Consider the following 23308-nt stretch of genomic DNA (forward strand, 5'->3'; position numbering starts at 1 on the left):
TAATGACAAAAAATGAAAGACAATTTTCTTCTGTGAGTTTCCTGAGTGGTTCTCAGTTGATATTTTAGTCTTACTTCTTACCCTGGTTCTTGCTGGTTGAAGCAGTATGGTGTTAATGGCAACTAAGATATTAGGGTACCTACAGGCATCAGCTGAGAAAAATCTGAATCAAGTCTTTCAGAACTTCTCTATTGGCCTCAGGGTAAAAAGGATGGTGGTTAGTTAACTTAAAGACTTTAAGAGTTTGATTCCATTACCATGGCAGTCATTATTGGTGAGGGCTGTGCTATAACATTTTTCTGAAGTGTAAATTATTATCTGAAAGCAGTCCTTGGCCTAAAAGGAAATCATTAAAGAAACAACACAAAAGGAGATATAAGTACTTTTGCGTTGGTTTCTTTCTCCTCAGAGCTCATCTTCAAGGTAGCAACAGCTCCCATATCAAGGAACATGCACTGTGCCTTGTGTCCTCAGACCCCAGACAGTGGTTGGGTTTGCAGTCTCCTCCCACAGAACTTTGTAGGGGTCAGACTGCGGATGTGGGGCCTAAGAAATGCTGCATATTTTATGACTTAATTTTAGATGCATCTGTAGTTTCTCTATTTAGAGAAGCCCTTCAGAGACACATTTAGGATGCCTACATTAATACCTGCAGTTCATCTCCTTTGTAAATCTCCCTTTTCGGCATTTAGGAAAGCATGGGCTTGATATTGTGAGTTCCTGATATAGTTTGAGGCTGTAGGGTGGTTTGTTCCCCACCCAGAGTTGCACTGGAGAAGTGTAGCTCAGCTGCTCGGTGTTTATTAAAAGAAATCCAGTCTTTCCTTGAACCTCAAAGAAATAAGAGCCAGTTAACCCCGCTCTGTGTTATCTCTCCCTTCTCCAAATGAGGGGTGCCCAGAAGCTCTGCAATACCACCTTGACACCCAGTTCCCATTAGTCTTTCTAGGTCTCCCTTTTCTCAGTCTTTGAATCCTCTCCCATGATCCCTGACTTAGCTGTCTTGGTTCTCCCTGTGTGAACCTTCTGAGCCAATCCCACAGATTTTGAAGCACAAGAGAGCCAGGAGCCAGGCTTGGGAAAAGGGGTGGAGGAAAGGATAAGTGTGAGTGAAGGGGGAGATTCACGGCAAATGAATTATGGCTGTTTCACCTCTGCCCATAGAACCTATGCTGAGAAAAATTAAAATCAGGAAAGAAAGATACTTGCCTGTATTAGACCTCCAATTTTGTATATGCTAACTTTGGCAGACATGTTCCTATGTGTCGTCTTATGGTCTGCTGATGGTTTACAGATTTTAGTTGGTGATTGTTTTACTATTGGTGGCTGTGTGATTTGTTTTCTATAAATATTCACTGAATGAATTAAAGAGTGGCAAAAAGTGACTGTTTAGTACAAACATGTAAACTCCTGTAATCTGCTTCACATGTGAGGATGCTTGACTGTGAAAAGTTAAATACTTTGAAAAGTTAGGGTTTCTCTGCAGTGGCAGAACAGTTTTTGACTCAATACATTTGGTTCTGAGATCCCCGAATACTGTACATTTCCTGAAACACTGTTCAGCATCACTGTCTCACTGTAGCAGTATTGAATTCACCATGCCCACACTTGTCAAGACCTGTTTCACTTTTTTGTTGTTGTTACTAAAAGTATTCCTTTTTTCCACAACAGTAGGGAAAAAAATCTCAAAGCAAATCATTTAGTGTGACTTTATAGATAGAAAGTTAGTGGTAAATCAGCTGCTGATTATTTATGCCCTATTTAGCTTCGGTTTGGATTACCTGCATTCTCTACAGAGCCCTTCCTTTGCCAGATTTATAAAAGATGGGGCATTAGACAGCCTCTCAACCACCACTGGCCTTCAAAGTTTGTCTCTGTTGTTTTTAGTGAAAGTCTTGGGCCACATGTGACCTGGCTGAATCTCAGAATGTGTGCATTAAAACTGAGCTGCTCTGACAAAGAGAAAGGGTGCTTGGCCGGCTCTTCCTATCTCCTCTGCTCCTGGTAGGATGTCTCAGGATAGAGCTTAACATTCCCTGGCCTAAGTGAACATTCTTAATTGCATAGTTAAGGAAACCAGATCCTGAGAAACTAAGTGTGCTCAGCAAGGTCACAGAGTTATGAATGACCCAGGAGGTTGAGAAGTCAGGGTAGAACGTTTTTTACTGCCACAATGAAGAGCTATTGAACAACCAGAATTGCAACTGTAAGCTTGGTTCAGTGTTTGTTAGGTGTTGGGCCTGGTACTGAGAGCTTCACTTCTGTGAATCTTGGCAGCTCAATGAGAGAATTGCTGCTATTATCTCCACTCTGGAATGTGATACCGAAACACAAAGTAATTCATGAAACATCAAGCCACATAGCCAGAAAGCCATACTCTTTTTTTTTTTTTTAAGTCATGCTCTTAATCACTATTTCTATTTTTCTACTCTCCAGGCATCCCATTTAAAGCCATGAGCTTTCCCATTTACTTGTATAACTCACATAGCTGTTTCACTGTATTCTTCTCAGTCCACTTCCTTGCCACATATTGCAGATTGGTGATTCCCAGGATTCTTTCCTCAGTGACACCCATGTTTCGTATGTCCACATTAGGATACTGTTGAGGATCATTCAAAATTGCCTGTGGGTTGTGCAAGTGCTAGGACATCAACTGGAGCTAGGCTCTTCCTTTCTGTGCAAACAGTTTAAGGTATGCCTCACATCTAACTGCACTGCTCAGTCATGGTGTGAAACGATGGTTAACAACTCCTAGGACATCGTGTCACATGTAATGGACTTCTGGATAGTTTGAGAGTATCCTTTCAGCATTAGAATTTGTTTGAGGGAGCAGAAGTTAGTTTGCATTATCCTACTTTAAATCAAATAGGCTGTATTCTGAGTTCTTTTCTCTTCTCACAGCTGATCTAGAGAACATATTTGCTCTTTTGAGTTCTCCAGAGAGCTGAGTGTTGGATTAGAAATGATTTATCCCAGCAACGATTTTTGGCTCACTTGTCCCCACTGCCTTGCATGATATTTGACTCACAGGTGATATCTAGTAAATATGGGATTTGGTTGCTATTCTTCCCTTGCTGACAATACTGCTAATTACTTTTCTGGGTGTAAACATAGCAGCCTGAGTTTTCCAAAGGTGTGACAACATCATAAGATGTCCCATTCTATATGCACTATGTACAGTGTGGTACATATACTCTGTCATCAAGGGTAAAGTGTATTTTCCTTCCACTTGGATCTGGGTGACCTTTGAAATGCCTCGGTTATCAGCATGTAAGAGAAGTAGTGCAGTGTGGCGTTTAAGAATGGGTCTTTAAAGGAACTCTGGCTCTGTTTAGCTTTCTTTCTCTCATGACTCGTCTTGGAAACCCCAAGTGCAGCATATGCGAAGTTTGCCACTCTGAAGCTGCTGTGATGGAAAGAATCCTGGGTTGCCTTTCAGAACAGGAAAGGGCTACAACTACATATTCATGTCTTCCCAGCTCACCTTGCAGACACATGCTTTAAAGCCTGCAGGATGACCCCAGTCATAGCTAAGGAGTGACTACAACCTCATGAAAAGTCCAGAGCCTGAATCTCCTGGCTAATCTACTCCAAAATTCCTGACCCACAGAAACTGGGTATGGGTTCCATGAATATGGTGGTAGAAAGGAAAAAGATGCCCTTTGAACAAATGGGAAAAGATGCCTTTTGAACAAACAGATGGAAAAGAAACGAAAACATTGGTTGGTTTAGGGAGGTAGGGTTAAGGGCTCATTTGTATTTTGTCTTTATGATCATTTTAATGTTTATCTTTATGATATATAAGAAAAAATAAATGCATAGTGGTTATGATCTACATAACTGAGTTTTAGAATGGTTTGTTACACAGCATTACATAATTGGAACTACAAGTACTATAGAATGTATATCTCTTTTTTCATATAAAAATCTGATTATTGTTCTATTTTGGCTCTGTGATCTTTATTTTGCACCATGGTAGCTGCTTCTCAATGAATATGAATTTTATTTTTCCATTGCTTTCTCCTGTTCTATTGGAACATTCTAATATGAATTCTTTATCAGCAGCAAGCAACTTTTTCAGTTTAAATATGTATTCCCTTCATTTGTCACCAAAATTTCTCCCTTAAGAATAGTTATAGCAGCATTCCAGGTGTTTAATATTTTGCACCTCAATCAAAGCACAATGCAGGAAAACAGCTATTGAACTATGGAGTGTTTCACGGATGTTGAAACAGTATTAAAATGTAAGGAAAATGTACCAGCAATTGTCTACAGTCATCTCTGAAAATATTGTTTAAGGTTATTTCTTTTATTTTGACAAATTCCTAGAGAATGTTTATATTTGAGGAAGGTATTATCAGACTCTTAGAAAAATATGTAATATTATTCATAATATAGTAGGCTTGGCAGATTCTGTATGAATTATAACAGTGGTTGACATTTGTAAATAGTCATATTTTATTTCTACTATATTCTGTTGAATCAGGAAAGAGATATTTGATTCAGATCAATAACTATGGTGCATAAAATAATAAACCCTTTCAAAAACACAAGAGTATAAATTATGTGTGCTTGTGGCAGCAGTTGGGAAAGCAAACATAAAATTTTAAAATACTATAGCTTGAGAATTTAATAATCTATCAAATATTAGAAGCACAGGCATGCTGTCATTACTCTGAAACTTATTAAGATTGCAAGGTATTTGAATGGGTTTTCCTTCACAATATAGGAGTAGAACTGAGTCCAAATCTTAAGCCTTACTTCCTTAAGTGAACTAAATGAGTTAGTTGACTATCAAGATTATAGATCACCTGTACTCAGACTTCTTACTGCTTCTTTGATGAATATATATATATATATATATACATATATATATACTGTGTATGTATTTTTGTGTGGGTTTATATAATCATTCATAAAGGTTTAAATTGTATTGTATAAACAACAAGAACATGATACAAATAATTGGATTAGTCAAAAGGAACTTAAGGGTAATAAGATCAGTTGGAAAGTGAAGCTAAAAATTCATGCTGTCAGGTCTTGTTGATGGTGTTTTAACAATGAGCCATGGTATAGTGGCATTGGCAGTTTTTCCCGTTCTGTAATTTAGCCTTTCTCCTCCTTTGTTTTTCCTTTCAGTGATGAAAACCAAACTCTTTACATGAGAGGTAATTTTTTTTTGGAGCTGGACCAAGAAGTAAAAAAGTTAGTGAATTGTGCACTGATATTTCTGAGTGATGATGACAGTATTAAATAGATTAAAGCTGTACATTGCTGGCACTTAGATTGTGGAAAATAAAATCAGCACTAATTCAATCCCTGACGTGCCTTTGCCTTGGGAAAGAGTAAATGGCCTAGGGACTGAGAGTTACGTGTCTTCTGCTCAGCCTTCTCCCAATTTTGGTGTGTTCTCTGGATACAACTATAGAAAGGATAAAGATGCCTTTCAAACAAGGACTGAATGGAAAAGAAATGAAAATATTGGTTGGCTTAGGAAAGTAGAATTATGAGCTCATTTTTATTTTGTCTTTATGATCGTTTTAATGTTGTTTTAAGTATCTATGATATAAATAAGAGGAAAAACTAAAAAAAGTTTATTCCTTATCAAATATTACTGGTCTCTAGGGTATTTATCATCTTTGGAGATGAAATTCCCATTATGCAGACAGCCGTGTTCAATCAATCAAGCAATATTCACCCAGCAAAGCAGTATGGGAAATACAGAATCCCAAGGGAGGCACTGTTCTCACAGAGTTGCAAGGGCCATAAGAGATAAAATAACTTGCTCTGTCTCTTAACCACGTGACTAGTTTCATTTAACAAAAGGAACTGAGCACAAAGTACAGTCTCATTTAGGGAAGAATGATAACAGTAAGGAACCATAGAGACAAGGAGTCATTGATGGATTTAGCCAAATATTTTCAGTTCTTTTTCCTTTCAGGCCTATGATAGAATCACAGGATTTAGGGTTTGGTAGAGCCACATGCCTGGGCATTGCCATGAATTGTTTCAGTTAGGATTTCTAAGACAAGACCCTACTAAAGTTTTCTTTCCCTCACCGTTGAGACCTGGCTCTTAATAGTGCTTGGGCTGATAGTTGAACCTTCAGCTTGGATGTCTGAATAACCAAGGAGGGCAGAGCTGACCTAAGGGTCAACTACGGACTAGTCAAGAAATAAACATTTTCTGGTACAAGATTCTGAAATTTAGGGATTACCTGTTACTCTACCCACACTTAGGTTCATCTAACATTATAAATTTAAAAAGATACTCAAAGCAAAATATAAATATTAACTGAAGTACATGAGGAAATAATTAGCAAAATAATTTCAGTTGAAGCCTGAGAATATTAGTGAGAAAAGCAACAGACATGGTTAGAAAGAGATCTGGGAACTACTAAGGCAAGCCTAGAATTTTAGACTCATAATTAGGAGGAAACAATCCTTTAAGTCACAACAAGGTCTTGCCCTTAATTAACTTTACCATCTCATACTTCATTCCCAAGTAGAAAGTTTCCAAAATTTGTATTTAAAGGAAGGACTTCTCTATAAAATTTTGGCCAATTAAAATGTACTTTACCATCTAGCAACAAAGTAATAAAAATAGTAAAAATACATTGACAATGAAATATCCAAAACAATGACTTTTCTCCCCAAAACAACCATTCTGTGAAATCAGTGGCACTATCTATCTCAGCTTCCTCTCCCCCAGGCATAGGTAGGTGTACTTTTGGGGCCTAGTGCAGTACTTGAGGAGAACTCAGTGCTAAGCAACATGTGTTTGCAGAGAACTTCCCTTCTGGGAGCAACTAAAGTGATCTTCTGAGTCAGGTTTCTATGTTTATTGCTTGGTGTTACCTTTTTCTCCAGGGCATGATGAAAGTGTGTTAAACTTTAGAAAATGTTTGAAGAGGCACTGGGAAAAAAACCCATCTTATATGAATGAGAAGGCAATAATAATAAAATTAGAATTGAATAAGAGATTGGTGGAAGAAATTTAGTTTGATTTGCATCAAACAGGCTCAATTCTATGAGTGGCTGGTAAAGTTAAATCTAATTTCTGAGGTTCTTGAACATTCTCATTTCTAACCAGGGCTTTAATATCATTTTAATGCAGTTTTTTTACATATGAATTAATATAATAAATGTCAATGTTGAATAGAAGAAGGTCACATTTTACTACTTTGACCAGAAGTGTAATCTTCCAAGATTCAATTTTATTACTGTTATAACAGTCATACTGGATAAGGTCACCAATATTTCTTTCCAAATGATATAATATATGACGACAGCCTTTATACCAACTTTAGTTTTTATAATTTGGATTTATATCCTGAAACATGTTGACAAAGATATACCATGGACATTTCTTGGTCAAATGGCAGCCTGGGGAAGATGTTTCCCTCTAATTTATGAGAAATTTGAAAATGGATAAATGGAGCCATTGAAATGTAGCATTTTCTTGATCATGTCATCCCCTTGTGGACAGATAATTTAATTCTTGCAACATTTTAGTCTTGTACTTGGAAGAGAAAGGCGATGTCTAAAGACTTGCTTTTTGCTCACTGGCTTTGAGGTAGCAGGCTGATCGACTGCACAATTACAGTGACATGTGTCTTGAATCCTTAGAGTTTAGGGCTGCAGGTGGTAAAGGGCAACTAAAAGAACCTTATACCTCATCCCTCTTCTGCACCAGCCACACCCAGTGACCATTCTGCTGGCACCTTTCCAGTGGGGCCAGTAACACTACTGACCTTGGGACGCTGGTAGGAAGCTTAGAGGAGGGGTGTCAATGCTTCAGACCACGTTTGGCTCATTGTCAGTGTTCAGTAAGCATAAGCTGCAGCCATTATTGTATTATAAATATTCAATAGGCAACTGCCTCACAAGACAGTGTAGTTTCATCTTTCCAGAACACTCTTTGGAAAGTCTTCCTTTTACTTTTATAGTTAAATGGATGCAACTTGAGAACAAACTCATTAATGAAATAAATAAGACATGTATGTTTAAATATTGTATTGTTTCATTAGTGTGAGAAGCTGAAAGAAAAAACATGTATGTGTATATATATATATATGTATATAAAAATAGTTAACATAGTTAAAAAATAAGTCTTCCTTTTATATAGAATCCAAAATTACCATGTATTCTTTAAAAGAAAAAATGTTTTATTAACTACCACACTATTATAATATACTTTAAATGTTCAAGAAGGTAGCCTTTAAATTTGAGGCACTCTTAAAGATAACAAACAGAATTCCAAATCTTTAAAATAGGTGAACGGTTTCAGGTATAGATATACATTTAAGAAAATTGTGTAGCTCTTACAAGACCATCAATATAACTTTATTTTATACATCCTAATTAAAAATATAAACAATAATTAAGTACTTAAATATCAATCACTTTCCTTTTTTTGCTTCTTCTCTTAAAATTTATGTGTATCCAATACAATTGAGAAATGTGTTTTTATTATGCTGTATTTACTTTTTATTTTTTAATTATTGTTTACATGTTAAATTAAAAATGCCCCTATGTATTTTTTACCAATTTAGTTGGACTGTAGACAAATTTGTACAGTGTGGATCTGTTTGCTTTCCCTCAGTATTGTTAGATTGTTTCTCTATCTTTGTGTGGTGAAAGAAAATGAGCTCTAAATTGGGCAGAAGTAAACTGTGTCTGGCTGTGTAATTTAAAATGAGCAAAATCTGAAATTCGGTTGTGAATTTGCTGTATCCACCTGTCAAATGCAGCTAGCAGCTACAGTGTTGGAGAGTAAAAATAGCGTCTGCATTGTGGCAGACAGTTACATTCCGACACCTGTGGGCTGAAGATCGACTATTTCCACATACCAGCATGTAGGCAGTGCTGTGCGCCTCACACCACACTGAGCAAAGATGCACCATGTGGGAATGTCCCACTCTGTGATCCTGAAATTACCTAATGGCTTTAGCTAGAGACAGCCTGGCCCTCCATAGCAAAGTTCTCCCTCAAACTAAAAGCAGGAGTTTTTAAGTTTGCTTGTCAGTCAAGCCCTCTACAGCAGTTTCAGAAATCTGTATACTTTCTCTCTCACAACTGTTTTTTAGTGAGGAAAATTAAGTATATGGAAACACAAAATTAAGTATACGGAAACACACAAAACACAAAAGATATTGAATAACAGCTATGCTAGTATTAAAAAACTAATTTTTGACGCAGAAAGTATGCATTTCTTTATTAAAAATTACATTAGAACTAGTGTAGATTAGAAAGACTGCAATAATTTTGTTACAATAATAAGTAAATGTGGAATAAATATTTCAAGATATTTGCAACATATATGAAGTTATTTAATATTTTTTAAAAATATCTGTGATTTATACTTTGAGAGACTTATACTCGCTGTCATTACTAATTCTGTGGTTTATTGCCTACATTTGTGAATTTCAATTGGGAATTAGTAAAAATAAATGTATGTCTTTCCCATTCCTGTTCATTTATTTTCTTTTTTCCATTCAGCACCTTCCACTAAGAGTCTGTGACACCTCTAGACTGAAAACTCCTAATATGAGCCCTAAGTTATGCATTAATAATTTGCTTGAATCTATTATTTCATTAGGGATTAAAAATAGTGGGGATTTCGTTGTCGTGGTTTTGTTTTCTTTTTGTTCTTGTAAATCTGTTATCCCTTTCTCTTGTAGAGCTGGGATTCTTTCAATAACTTTTCATCACTAGTGCTATTTAGTTATCCTGAAACACAGTTCAATTAGAAGAAATAATAACCATTTTGCAGGTGAAAAACTGATCATCAAAGAGCTCATTTTTCCAAAGTTAAATAGCTAAAAAAAGAAAATGATAGAAACCCAATTTGAGTCCAGATCTGGGACACCCCACTGGACTAAAATTCTGCCCTACCATTTACTAGTTGGTTAGCCTGCATTATCCTACTTGGTTAGGATGGCAGCCTTTCCGGTATTGTCACTGGAAGGTTGATCGTTCTTTCCTCATTTACATTATTTGATTTTCCTTAGACATATCAATTCCTCTTGTGAATGTACTGCGTGTTGTCCCTGGTGGCTACTCAAACTGAAGAGACTCCATGAGTGATCCCACCAACAAGACCCAAGTAAGGGAGTCCTCCCCTCCACTCGGGGTCAAGCGTGCATTCACAGTCGGAGGTAAAATGTGTTTTGGGGAAACATTTCTCTGTTGATACATCTTGAGTTTAGTCTCAACAGAAATTCCCAGGCTGTTTTCACACATGCTGCTGCTGAGTATTCATTTATTAATCAACCTAATTCACTTCAACAGTAATTCATCCAAATAGTAATTTACTCATGTAGATATTTATTCAAACCATCCAACCACCTGCCCATTCACTCACCCATTCAGTGCTCAGCAAGGGCTCTGTGTCCAAGATGCTGTAACCAGGTACTAGGATGTGGTTAAGAATCAGAGAGTCTTGATTCGCGCTCTCATTTCAGTTTGCATTCTAAATAAAAAATAAAGAAGCATAAATGACTGCTACAATTCTGGAACCCATTAAGACAATGAAGTAGACAAATGCAGGAGGGCTAGTAGCACAGGCATTGCTTTAGATTTCATTGACAAATCTGCCAGGTCAACAAGTCTCGTCTGAAATGAGGCCTCCCCTGGGCTCAGGTGCAGGTCTTTGGATTCAGGAATGAATGAAAGGCAGCCTCTGTTTTTAAAGAGCTTCACACTGGGGCCACAAGCTATCCTACAGAAAGGGTCTAGGGGACAACATTGTGAGGGGAAAGACACAGTTATATCTGCATCCCGTCTTGTCCCCAAGCACAAGGCAAGACTTTTGCTTGTTATTTATCATCCATTTGGAATATGGGGCATGGATGAAATTGCCTTTATGCAATTATATAATTGCATAAAGACTTTTGCATGACATTATTCCCTCGTTACACATTGTACAAGAAAATACTTAACAAGGCATTATTAGTGCTTAGCAGTCAGATTTGACAATACTTTCAGAGGTCAGGAAGTTTGGCAATATTCAATACCGAAATAAACTATATAAGGTATATAAACTACCCTATAAACAATATAATAATTGAATATAAACAATATTCAATACCGAAATAAACTATATAGGGTAAAAACGCATAGAATGTTGACTTTTTATTTTTTTGGGTAAGGTATTAGGACAGTTCAGAGCATATGACAGTAGGTATAACCTTCCTGAGGAGAGTACTGTATAAATACATCTGCTTGAGTCACTTATAGTCCTTGGTTCTCTTCAGCCTATTGTTCTGTTGTTACTCAGATGTACTTCAAATATGACACCAGTTCTTGGCACTTTTTAAATTTCTGGTACCTTAGATATGTATTTTATTTTTCTACCTAATATTTTTAACAGATTTTAAGTGGAGGCAGTCCTTTATCTTGTGCAGCTGGGGACTAAATTAAGTCATGATCCAAAATGCTGTGAACAATTAAAAAATCATTACAGTAAAAGACATACTGCCATTAACCCCTCTACAAACATCACTCTCACTTGGAAGGTGCTTCTTCCTGCATGCATGGCACTTTTTGAAGTCCTCTTGCATGAGAATCTTGGTTACACTGTCATGGGCTTTAATGTCCTGAAATGATTCCAAATGTGTATTTTTCACTGTCATTTTGAATTTGGGGAAGAATCAGAAGTTGAATGATGGCAGATGTGGTTAACAAGGGGGACTAGGGCAGAGAGTGGATGTGTAAATTTAAAAAAAAATATGTATTCTGATAAAAGACACATTGTTATGCATTCCCTTAAAATAATTTAGAATATTTCCCTTCACTTTGAGAAGCATTTATTTTTCTTAGCAATGTGTGCTTTCTTAATCCACCTTTAAAAATGTAATCATTCATTGTCTTCTTCAGTCATTTCCTTTATAGAAGTTACTGTTGAAGTTAAAATAATGTAGCATTAATGTAATAATAAGGGCAAATATGACTGCTTCATAACTTTTGAAATTTTTGTGAAAACAAAAAGTTGTTTCTTTTTGTTCTGTTCTGTTTGTTTCTTAGCTAGAGAGTAAACAGGAGAATTTTTTTTTTTTGGTAGCTATACTTTTTATTTTTAAAAGTGATTGGTGGATTTTAGATAAAAAATTGGGGATTTTGCTGCCCAAATTAAAAATATGTAAAGTATAGCAATGACACAGTGATAAAAATGTAGGTTAATACTTATTCATTTAATTATTTGACTATATACAAAAAAGTTGCTTTATTTCTTTGGACATCTTCCAAAAAATGACTTTTGCTTTTCACATGAGAGCCAAAAGAAGCAGAGAACTTCCTTGTCTTTATTTGGTTCCTGGTTTACCAGTTATAAATGAGCTTTACAAAAGTGCAAATTAAAAACTGTCACTTGCGTTTACCTCCACCAAGACTTGACTTCCCCCTAGCTCTTAATGTAAAGTTGCATTTCTTTTAGCTACAACATTTTGAATAACACAGAGTTTGTGTTGATTTTTGAATCTATCTAGGGGTAATGGAAAATGTAAATCCTTGTAATCTTTTATACTCCACCGGTAATGTTATTTCATTTTCCCCAAAGTTCTTTAATTCTGAGTGAACACCAGCAGTATTTTTAAGTAATCTCTTTCTTTACCATACTTGGAGTATAATATATCACACTGAACTGTCTTTAGATGTAGTTATTGTCAATGCCTATTTTATTTTATCATGATGGTTCACATGACCCTGATGTTCAGTTTGTAGTTTTGCAATTGCTTTACTTAGAACTAAAATAGATTAACTTTAAATGTGTGTATTTTTTAAAGAAAAAGAGTTCTCTATCACTTATAAGAGTGTAAGAGCATGAAAAATTCTGAAACTAATACTTACGCAGTGCTTTGCAAGATAAAACATCAGAAACGTTGAGAGCTGAAGTGTTTTTCTTGAAAACACTTATCAAGAGTAGTCTGAACCTTTATCAATGTTTTTGGAACATTGAACACAGCTGTTTGCAGTCTCCCTGTTTGAATGTCCACCTTGTGTTCTTTGATACTGTGATTTGAGGAACTATTTTCAAGAAGATAGTGTGTAATCTACTAGCAGGTAATTTCTTACTGTTATGGTTTTTTGTTTTGTTTTGTAGTTCTGTATTGCGTGTACCCTTACGCCGCTTTGGTTTGTTTTGTGTTTTTCTCTTTTTCCTCTTAAATTAAAAAAAAAAAAAAAAAAGAGTAGTCGGAACAGTGTTTACCTTCTTTTTCTTTTACAATCAATGATGCAGACCAAGCGTCTTTCCTTTGCCTTGGCTAACTGTCATATTGTCACACTTGTGTTAAGTTTGGGTCTCCTTCCAACATTTTATTTTTTGTGCTTTCAACATTGAGAAATATGAAAGCTTTAAAACTGGTATTTTTGTGTGTGCACTTCCTCTGCTACATTTCCCCTTTTCATCATAACCACTTGGTTTGTTTCTGTCCACACACGTGGTATCTTTGGCCTCATTAAGTTTCTCTTACCACCTGACCAGCAGTCCTGTAGTGAGCTGTTTCTTCGTTTATGTTCAGTTTGAAGTTCATGTACACCATGGCCAGTTTTGTTTCTTTGTTGTACTGTTATGTTGTTTTCTTGATCCCCTCTTTTGATTATCCTTTCCAGTGAAACATCACGTACATTTGTCATAGGTAGGCTTGTAACTGAGTGTTTCACTGTCTCTGCATGATCGAGTACCAGGTACCAGATACTCAGTGACCAATCCCTGGTGGGTGTTGAAAGAAGTCATGTAATTGGTTCCTCACACGTATCTGCTATCTATCTAATTTTCAGAAGAGCTAGTAGTGGAGTTTGACTTCATGCACTTATTCAGTGTTAATATAGCACATTTAAGCAGTGCTGTTGGGGAACTAAAGTGATTGAATTGAATTGTGGTAACTGAAATGTATGCATTTGGAGCTGTTGCAAGCAAGGACTGCTTCTAGTTGCCACAAGGTAGATATAAGAGGGTTACACCTAGAAATGCCAATTTCCGCAGTTGCTCTGGGAACAAACATATTAACACATTGCTAAGTAGTAGCTGATGTCTCCGGTATGTGTGGCCCTCTTTGCCCCAGACCTCACCACTTTTTGGTAGACATTATTAGCACACTGTTCCGTACTGTAACAAGTGGTTCTGAGCTTGTGGAATTTAAAGCTTAAAGTTAATTAAAATGAAATGCAATTAAAATTCAGTTATTTGGTCACACCAGCCACATTTCAACTGTCAATAGCTACATGTGGACCTATCAAAAACTCAGAATCGAAAACACTGACCCTCCCAATTTGAGTTCTTCTTTTTTTTTTTTTTTCTTCCATAAACCAAATAGAATGAGATGAGATTTTGAAGATTATCTTTTCAGGGAGAATCCTTATTTTTCCCATCTAAAAGCATTTATGCTATTGAAATTTCTCTACTCTGTGGTATACTATCTGAGGAAGACTTCTTAGCCATTGTTAATAATCTTTTAACATTTACTTTAGCAAAAAATAGTGATTTAAGATATTTCTACTTTCTTTTCAATAGTGATAACAAAGGTGATAGAAATGATGGGGGCATTGATAACAAGGTAGTGGGGCCACTGTTGGATTCCCCATGCCAGAACACTGTTGGTCAGCAAAGGTAAGTTTTCAGTAGCTCAGCATATTAAGAAAATGAGGGTAACTTCTAAGAGACTTCAAGAGAAATGACAGTATGAAATTGCCAGAAAATGTTTGCTTTCGGCTTTCTCTTTCTTTACATATGCTTACATATTTTATTTTACTTATATACAAAATGAAATTCAAATGTGTCAAAATATGCATGTTGGCTCTTTTATAACTATATTTTAAATATTCATACAGTTAGAATTGGAGAGCAAACGGAGATACTAGAAAGATTACTAATTCCTAGGCTTTGCTGCCAGTGGTGCTTAGGCTATACTGGGGAGGTAAACACAGACAGGGATCAAAGAAAGAAATGGAGGTGCGTGGATGAGTAGAATGAGGAAGTCAGTGTGAAGATTTCTATATGTAGTGAATAGAATCCCAGGGTCTAAATTATTTCACTGATGTCAGTGAGACAGTGTTTAGATTATGTGTTAGCATAATGCCTTACCAAGAGGCTATCACTGAGCAGGAGGAAGCTTTTAGTGGAATTCATTTCCACTGTCTCTTTCAAGCAACCAATTTTTTAACTTTTATTTTATGACATGATTTGCGGGAAAACTTTTATACATCATAATGTAATAGGTACAGGTATTAATCCAACTTTTGGAAGGGGACCCTAGGCTATGGGGATTTGAACAAAAAAGCACAGTTTAGAAGAATAAATTTCTCAATGGAAATAATAAATTAGTGAACATATTTCTTTTACTGTTACTGTGTTGTGTTGTTTTTGCTTTGTTGTTTGTTTTGCTTTTCAGTACTGAGGATTGAATCTAGGACCATTTCACTGAGACACTGTTTTTCTTTTCTTTTCATTTCCTCTCTGTCTCCCTATGTCTCTGTGTCTCTCTGTCTCTGTCTTTGTATCTCTCTGTCTAAGTACTATCTTGCTAAGTCTAAATTGCCTAGGCTGGATTCAGACTTGAGATATTTTTTCTTCTTTCCTCAGGTTCTCAGAGTGCTGGGGTTACAGGTGCGCACCACTACACTGAGTTTACTCTTGTTGTTTTTAAGGACATCAAAACCTCTCTGTCACTGACATTTTGCTAGGAAAAAAAATTTAAACATATGGAAAGATCCCCCTCCCACTCTTTTACAGGCCTTAGATATTTTCTAACAAAGGCTGAGCTATATTTGCATAGATATCACTAGCTTGAAAAAGTCTGCTTTCTTGACACCCTAGCAGTACTGCTAACTGCTTTTCTTTTTTCTTTTGATGAATCTCTTCTTTGTTTTTAGACACTGACTGATTAACTTATTCTATACTGGCAGTTACCACAGTGACACTGGCTGTCTTTTGCTTCCTGTTTTGGAAACATTTAGAAATCACTCCCAGTTGAGAGTTTTTTTCTGGTAGAATTTATGCATTTTATTGTTGTAAATGATCTCGCCTATGCTGTGATTTTGAATGGATCACACAAACATATTTATGTGTCCAGCTGTCTTTTGTTGGAAGAGCCATGTCTCAAATTGTCCACTGCTGAATCAGATGAAAATGACTTTGCTGTTAATGCCTTTAAAAACTCTTTGGTTTGTCTTTTGTGGAAGGTTAATCCCCAGGAATTACAGCACACTGTTCAGATGCAGAGTAAACTTTTTTCACTTCATTAGTAGATCTATTAGATTCTAAGTCAAAATGAACAAAACTCTGAGCATGTTTTAATCATTCTTTTGAAGGACAATTTTTCAAATAAATGGTGATTTTTTTTTCTCTCTCTCTATTGGAGATTGAGTCCAGGGCTTTCTATACACTAAACACATGCTCTACCACTGAGCCACAGCCAGCCTGAAACTGGAGGAGAGGTTGCTAACTGGTTAGTCTTGGTTGGGACTGGGTATTACTTAAGAATTGTTTTTGGAAACTCTACACAGTAGGAAAACAGGTGTGCATGTGAAAACATGCACATCATTTTGCAAACATATTTAGAAATTTCATAGAATCCCTGAGTCCCTCTATAGACCTATACACCTAAATTAGAAAAATGAGTTTTAGTTATTTCCACAGAAATTTGTGAATTCAAAAAGGAAAGGTCTGCTAATGGTGAGCTACATGAATCTATCCCCTCCTTATCTCTTAAATTATATGTTTCTCCATCTGCCTTTTCAAGCCAAAGCCCTGCGTTCTGTTTGAGCCTCTTCTCTTTTTTGCCCCATTGATAAGCCTTATTCCTCTGCTCTCAAAAGTACACTTGAAATTCTCTGCGACTGAACTGCCACCACCATAGTTCAATCCTGCTTTGGGTATGTCACCTAGTCTTCAGCAGAGTCTTCAATGTCCTACAGATTTTATCTTGCTTTGCCTGAATCTTTCTACACTTATTTAGAGGGATATTTCTAAAACAGAACTCAAACTTTGTCATAGGCTTCCATTCCCCCTATATGAAGTGCTTTGGTGGCTTTCATATGCATGTAGAATAAATCCAAACAGCTGACCAAGGTTATAGAGGACCTGTGCTTTTTCTGGTGTTCTCTCTAAATGGACCAAACTTATTCTTGGCTTGAAGTTTCACTTGGAATACTCTTCTCTTGTATTACTGCATCTTAGCTTTTTCATGTCAACCGTTGTCTCTTTCACAAGAGTTACTATATTTTGATGTGTTACTTACCATTTTCTAGCCATCTGCTAGGTTGTGAACCTTTTGAAGTGACGGGATTCATACACCTGGTTGTACTATCCTCATTGTCTTACATAGTACCTACCACTAGCAGGCTCTTAATTGATACCTGTTCAATGAATATATGAAAAACATAAAAATGTTTTCAAACATATATAGATCTTTGTCAATAATTAATTCAAAAGGTCTTCCATTGAGTGCTTTCAAATACCTGTCTTGGTTACTTTTTTCTCATTATTGAGACAAAATGCCTGACACCAAAAGTTAAAGGAGGAAAGATTTATTTCTGCTCACAGTTTGTAGAAATTTCAGCCCATAGTTGGTTGGCTCCAAGGCAGAGCAGCATAGCATAGGGGCATCACAGAGAAGAAACAATTCATGGCATGTCAGGTGGAAATCATCAAAGCAGCAAGCCTGTCTTCCCTCTTTCCCTTTCTGTTCTGTCCATGCTGTAGGCCTATTGGTTGTCTCCACCTACACTCCAGGTGGGTGATTCCATTATCCATACTCTTAATCCCTGCATCACACTCTTCACCCACACTTGCACACCCTGATCCAGCCACTTTCAAAAAATTCCCCATCCATGACTACATGAGGCTTTGGGGGGACATCTAGATACAAGCCATAACATACATGTTTCTTATTTATATTCAGGTCATGTCAAATCTGAATTGGTTTACTGATCTCTTAAAAAAACCACAATTTCTGGAAATTTTGAAGAAATTATAAAGAATTATTTTTCCAAGATTAAATAATAAATAAAGCTGTGTGCCACTTATTCTTTAACCAAATAGTTATTGATGGTCTATCCTCTATTACCCAATATATATGACACTAAGGATGCTAATCTATCTTGTCTCTAAGGAAGTATTTCTCTCCCAGGAATGTTGTTTCCTAAATACACTACCGTCTTCCTTTTCCTTTTTAACCAATTACTTTCTCTCTATTTTCCCTCTTTGGTATTTATGGTTTGGTTGCTCATTGCCTTCCAATGGTATCTGAAGTGTGATGTGTAGGTCACTCCATTGGCTTTGGAAACCTGAGGTTTTAGTGACTCTCGAGTGGAATGAGAAAACCTAAAATTGGGAATTTATACATTTTCAGAGTCCACCTCAAGTTGTCATGTGGGAATGGGGACCCCATTTAACAGTGGCCTCCCTGTGGACATATATGCTTAGGGCATTGGTTTTCTACATACTGGTGAAATGCAAGTGTGTACATGGTAGGTTATTACTAAACTATTTATGTTGCATGTGTTTTCTAGAAGAGCTCCAATGAATTATAAGCTCTTAGGATTTATGCTAGACTATAAATCTATTTACAGAGTTTTTGAAATGATTTTCATACTGCAGCATATTATCTGTATTTTAAAAATCCCACACTGTGGATGATTCTTAAATATTTTTAGCTGCTAAATGTACTTTATTATAATACTCCTGCAACTCTTAATCCTTGAGAGCATTTTTATAACATTTTCATATTGGTATGTTTCTATTCCCACGTTTATATATCATGGACAGACCCTTTTGAGTGACAGTTAATTTTCCTTTTCAGTATTCTCCTAACCAGAATTATCTAAATCCCAGACACTTCTGTCTATCTCTAGGACAATAACAATAATAATAAATTTTCATAATGGTTACCCAGAGACATTGCAAGACCCAGAAATGACTTCTATATCATTAAGAAAGGGGGAGAGGGAGTCTTTGAGAAAATATTTTTATTACTTTTTAATTGAAGAATGGCAGATACTTGGCATGCATGCCAATATTCTTCCCTCTCTCTTGGCAGCCAAAACTAATGAAGCCCTCTATTCTTTCCTCCTGATCCCTAACAGGGCCTCAGAAACCTCTTTAATACTGTTCTAAGAAGCTACTACAGGTTGGTTGGTAATAGCATAAGAAATAAAAATCTGTTTAGCAATAAACTCACTGTAGTCACTGTGATTCTGATGAGCAGAGCCCCTGCCAATTTGTAATAAAAAAGCTTGTGTTGTTATGGTAGTGATTATGTCATAACATTGCCAATCACCGTGGAGAAGCAAAGCAAACTCTGTGGTCTCATACTGGTAGTTAGGGTTTCTGGCCCAGAAGTGACATGTATCAGTTTTGCTCACATCCCTTTGACCTAAATTCTCATGCACAAAAATCCAACAGGCAGAATCCCACCATGTGCCTAGTCATAGCAGTAACTTGAACTATTTGACAACAGCATTAATGGCTGCCATGTCTTATAGGAAGTATTTCAGTGCTCAGTTCCTTAGCACATTTCCTGTAGAACAGTGTCATCTCTGTTTTTTTTATTAGTACCTGTTTATAGTACACAGTGATTATAATCATTGTGGGTAGTTGGCATATGTACATGACACATCTTAATTATTTTTATGCCCATGTTCCCTCCTTCGCCTTTCATCTCTTGGTCCCCTCTCCATTTAATAAATTTGCTAAATTTTGTTTAAAAAAGTAAACAACTTCTTTAGTTATGTATGTTTTGGGAAATGATGCCCAGGATTCCCAGAGAACATTGTCTGGGGAATTGGTCATACACAGTGTTATTAAAATAATAACTATTAATAAGTTATATGATAATTTTATAGTTAAATAATTTGAGAAATACTACATGGTATTTTTCTTGGAAACTTAGGATGTACATTATCATATTAAATATCTCGGTCGATATTAAATTACTTCATTATATCCAATGTGTTTTCAATCTTCTTTAACCACAGGGTTTTGGGTCCATGTATGTGTGAGTGTGAGTGTCAGTGTGAGTGTGTGTGTGTGTCTAATAATATCTCTCAGAGCTGGTATTTTGCAGACTACTGTAATAAACTGCAATATGTAGACAAAGCCTTGAGATATATTGAAATATTGTGGGAAAAAGTATCATCTCACAGGCAAAATTTTCACTTGGTAGGTATTTGACCTTGGACATATAGCTTAACTTTTTTGGGCTCACTTCTATTAAATCGGAAAATGGAATGTGAGTGAGTCAATGGATTATTGATTGTTGCTAAGACATTATAGGTAATAAACAGGCATACATATGTTGTTTTTTCTTCTGAAACTATTTCTTTCCCATTGATTTCACTTAATGTAAGCATAGTTTTTCCTAATATGATGCTCACATGTCAATCAATAGAGTACTTTTGCCTTGAAAGCCACAGAAAAAAATGTATAATATTTGTCATGGTTTATGTCTGTGGCCCCAGGCCTTGTGAGTTTGCATTGTGCATTTGTGATTGTTCATTGTCTAGTGCTTAGATTGATGGTATCAATGCTCCACCCACATAGGGGTGGAGCCAGGATGTGATGTAATGGCAGGAAGAAGGTGTGTCTTGCTCTCTTTTGCCTGTTTCCTCTTTGCTGTTTGCAGCTGCCATGAACTGCGGCCCAGCCATGCCCACCTGCCTTGGAGCCAACTGAGTGTGGACTGAAACCTCCAAAAACTGCAAGAAATAAATCTTTCCTTTCCCAATTTGCGCTTCAGTATTTTGTCTCAGCAACGAGCAAAAAGTAACTAAGGCAATATTCAAACTAAAATTTCTGTACCACAGTGCTACCGAGCTGCACACTCCCCAGTTTTTTTACTTTCTTTCGAAGCCCTGTATTTTGGCTTATGTGTGTAGTTGTCTCCCCAAAGCCTCATGCAGTCATTAATGGAGCTTTTTCAGAGATAGCTGGATCTAGACTGGAGCTTTTTCAGAGGTAGTTGGATCTAGACTTGACACCTTGGGATTGATTCATGGTGCAATGCTAGAATTAAAGGCACTAGGATTCAGGGTGTGAGTGTTACCTGCCCTAAGGGTTTGAAAGAGGCATGATGCTTGCTTGTTTGCTTTGTTACTTCTGCCTACCATGAACTGTTTCTCCTCTGTACCCTCTGCCACGCCATCCTGCCCTGGAGACAGAATGATGGACTGATGATAGACTGAAACCTCTACAAACTGTGACTCAAGTAAACGTTTCCTCCATAACTTTGGGCACTGGGTATTATGTTACAGCAATGAGAAATGTAACCGAGACACCTCATTTTCATTTGTGAATGTGATTCTCACTTTTTAACCTCCAGATCAGTGTAGTTTTGAGGGTATCTGCGGCAGCAGTGTGAAAGAAGGATATGTGCCCTCTCTTCTCCCAGATGACCGAGGACTTAACACATCTGTGGCCCAAAGAATTCCCCAGGGCAAAACACGGCACACTACATACTTGTGAGATGTTTACCTTGAGATTCAGTATGAGCAAAGCACTGTTATATTAACCTCACTGTTCTGGCCTTTCTCATAATCTGGAAATCAAATTCGTTTAAATAGTAATGATGCCATTTATGTTTATAATTGATGCATATCCATTAACTTTTCGTTAGGTTACAGAAGTGGAGATGTTAATATCCAGTGAAGAAACATGTGACCCAAACTGGTGACATGCTTCTTCAGAAATGTATTTTTTTAAATTTTGGGAATAATAGTTCTAGCTTTTTGATACAAACATTTACTAAAGTACCTACAATGTTATGAGAAGGTTACTTTTTGAGAGGTTACCTACTTTGATTAAAAGCTGTACTGTGCCGTGCTATTTAAATCAAATAAACTGAGTCTTCTCTTTAAAAGTAGCTCAAAGTGTATTCTATTGTGTTTTGAAGTTACATTAAGAATTATCAAGGACTAGCCATGTTTGTTAGAGTAAAAGGAAGTATACTGAGTCTGCATAAGTCTGTAATGGAAACCAGAAAATTCTTGATTATTGTTAAACTACAAGCAGATCTACAGTAGAAATGAATCCAGGTTCTTTTTTCTTAGTTCAGAAGAATGACTAATTCTACATTGTGTGATTTAATATTACCTTACTCCATATGCATATAATAGGCCTCATTAACATCAATGATATTTTGAAAATTTGATTTATTTGAGTGACTTTTACATTCTGAATCCCTAGAATAGATTAGACATAGAAAAGTAAATGGAGGTAAGTATGAGCAATTTTGAGAATTTCGCTCCACTGTCATATTTAATTAATCATCTGAATCTGCCCATATCCACTTCCTTGTCATGATTATATTTAAATATTTCATATTTGCTATGAATATGCTTTTAAATTTTAAAAGTCACCAGTTATTATCTTTGATGAGCAAATTTTGAATTTACCAAATTTATTTTGAATAAAAATATAGCAATGTAATGAAAATTTGAAGTCACTGGGCAGGGTCTTGCTCTTTTTTTGCCAGTACTGAGAATTAAACCCAGGGCCTTCACACTGACCTGCATCTGCCGTCTTTTTTTATTTGAAGCTGGGTCTTGGAGAGTCACTAAGTTACCCAGGCTGGAGTCAAACGTGATCCTTCTGCCTTCAGTGTCCCAGAGTTCTGGCACTGTAGACACTTGCTCCACTGAGATCCTCTCTTTGAGGTCTCTCACTTGTTCTACTTCCACAAGGCATTTTTAATTTTTTTTTTGTGGGGTCAGAAGGCAGGGTAGAGGCCCCAGAAATGGCCCATGGACCTCATGTCACACACCCACTCTGACTGGTGGTGACTCTCCAGAGCCCACTCCTGACAAGGACTTTAGGACTCTGGGACTCTAGAAAAGAATTCTGTGGTTTGTTATTGGTGTCTACCAGTTTGTTTAGGAGATCTCTGGTTTGGTGAGTTGAATGGCTTGAGTTTTAATCCCAGTTATTCTATTAACTATATGACTTTACGAGTTTCTAACATTATTTCTTTCATCTGATAGTGAAAGTTTTGGAGTAGATCGTAGTTAAGGTTCATTTTGACTCAAAATGGCAATAGCTATATATACTTGTTAGAATATTTAGGACACCCTGGACACTTGCTCATTTTTACAGACTTTTATATTTTTACAGAAGTTTCCCAGAACTTTTTTCATAATTAATAACTGCGTCAGATTTCTATAATAATTACCTCATATGCATCACATTTCCCAGTGTTCATAGCCCTGTTCTCTGTGACCTTTTTCCCATTTTTATGGGAAATTTAGTTTTCGACCTAAACTGGAGTTGCCTTGTGATTTCCTCTCCCCATAGAAATGTGAAAGAAAGAGAGCCT

General features: G+C 36.5%; 1 protein-coding gene and 1 long non-coding RNA gene across 22 annotated transcripts in view; one reads left to right on the forward strand and one right to left on the reverse strand.

Moving 5' to 3' along the window:
• Fhit (fragile histidine triad diadenosine triphosphatase) overlaps positions 1-23308 on the forward strand; it is a 1402288-nt gene that overhangs the window by 1115503 nt on the left and 263477 nt on the right. The window contains exons 1-2 of one of the 18 annotated variants that reach the window (XM_063257177.1): positions 14515-14610; positions 19086-19129. The exons of 16 other annotated variants lie outside the window; for them this stretch is intronic. In XM_063257177.1, the coding sequence (XP_063113247.1) occupies positions 14584-14610; positions 19086-19129 (71 nt within the window). In that variant the 5' untranslated portion in view covers positions 14515-14583. Of the gene's footprint in view, positions 1-14514; positions 14611-19085; positions 19130-23308 lie in introns of those variants that run through there. One more of the 18 variants, XM_063257164.1, reaches the window with a different exon arrangement.
• LOC134477863 (uncharacterized) overlaps positions 1-23308 on the reverse strand; it is a 147640-nt gene that overhangs the window by 28409 nt on the left and 95923 nt on the right. For all 4 annotated transcript variants that reach the window (XR_010050106.1, XR_010050105.1, XR_010050108.1 and 1 more), the window contains exon 4: positions 10366-10473. This is a non-coding gene — a long non-coding RNA (uncharacterized LOC134477863). The remainder of the gene's footprint in view (positions 1-10365; positions 10474-23308) is intronic.

Source organism: Cavia porcellus, unplaced genomic scaffold (assembly GCF_034190915.1).
Source record: "Cavia porcellus strain 051 isolate PalLab524CR breed Dunkin Hartley unplaced genomic scaffold, mCavPor4.1 scaffold_10, whole genome shotgun sequence".
NCBI lineage: Eukaryota > Metazoa > Chordata > Mammalia > Rodentia > Caviidae > Cavia > Cavia porcellus.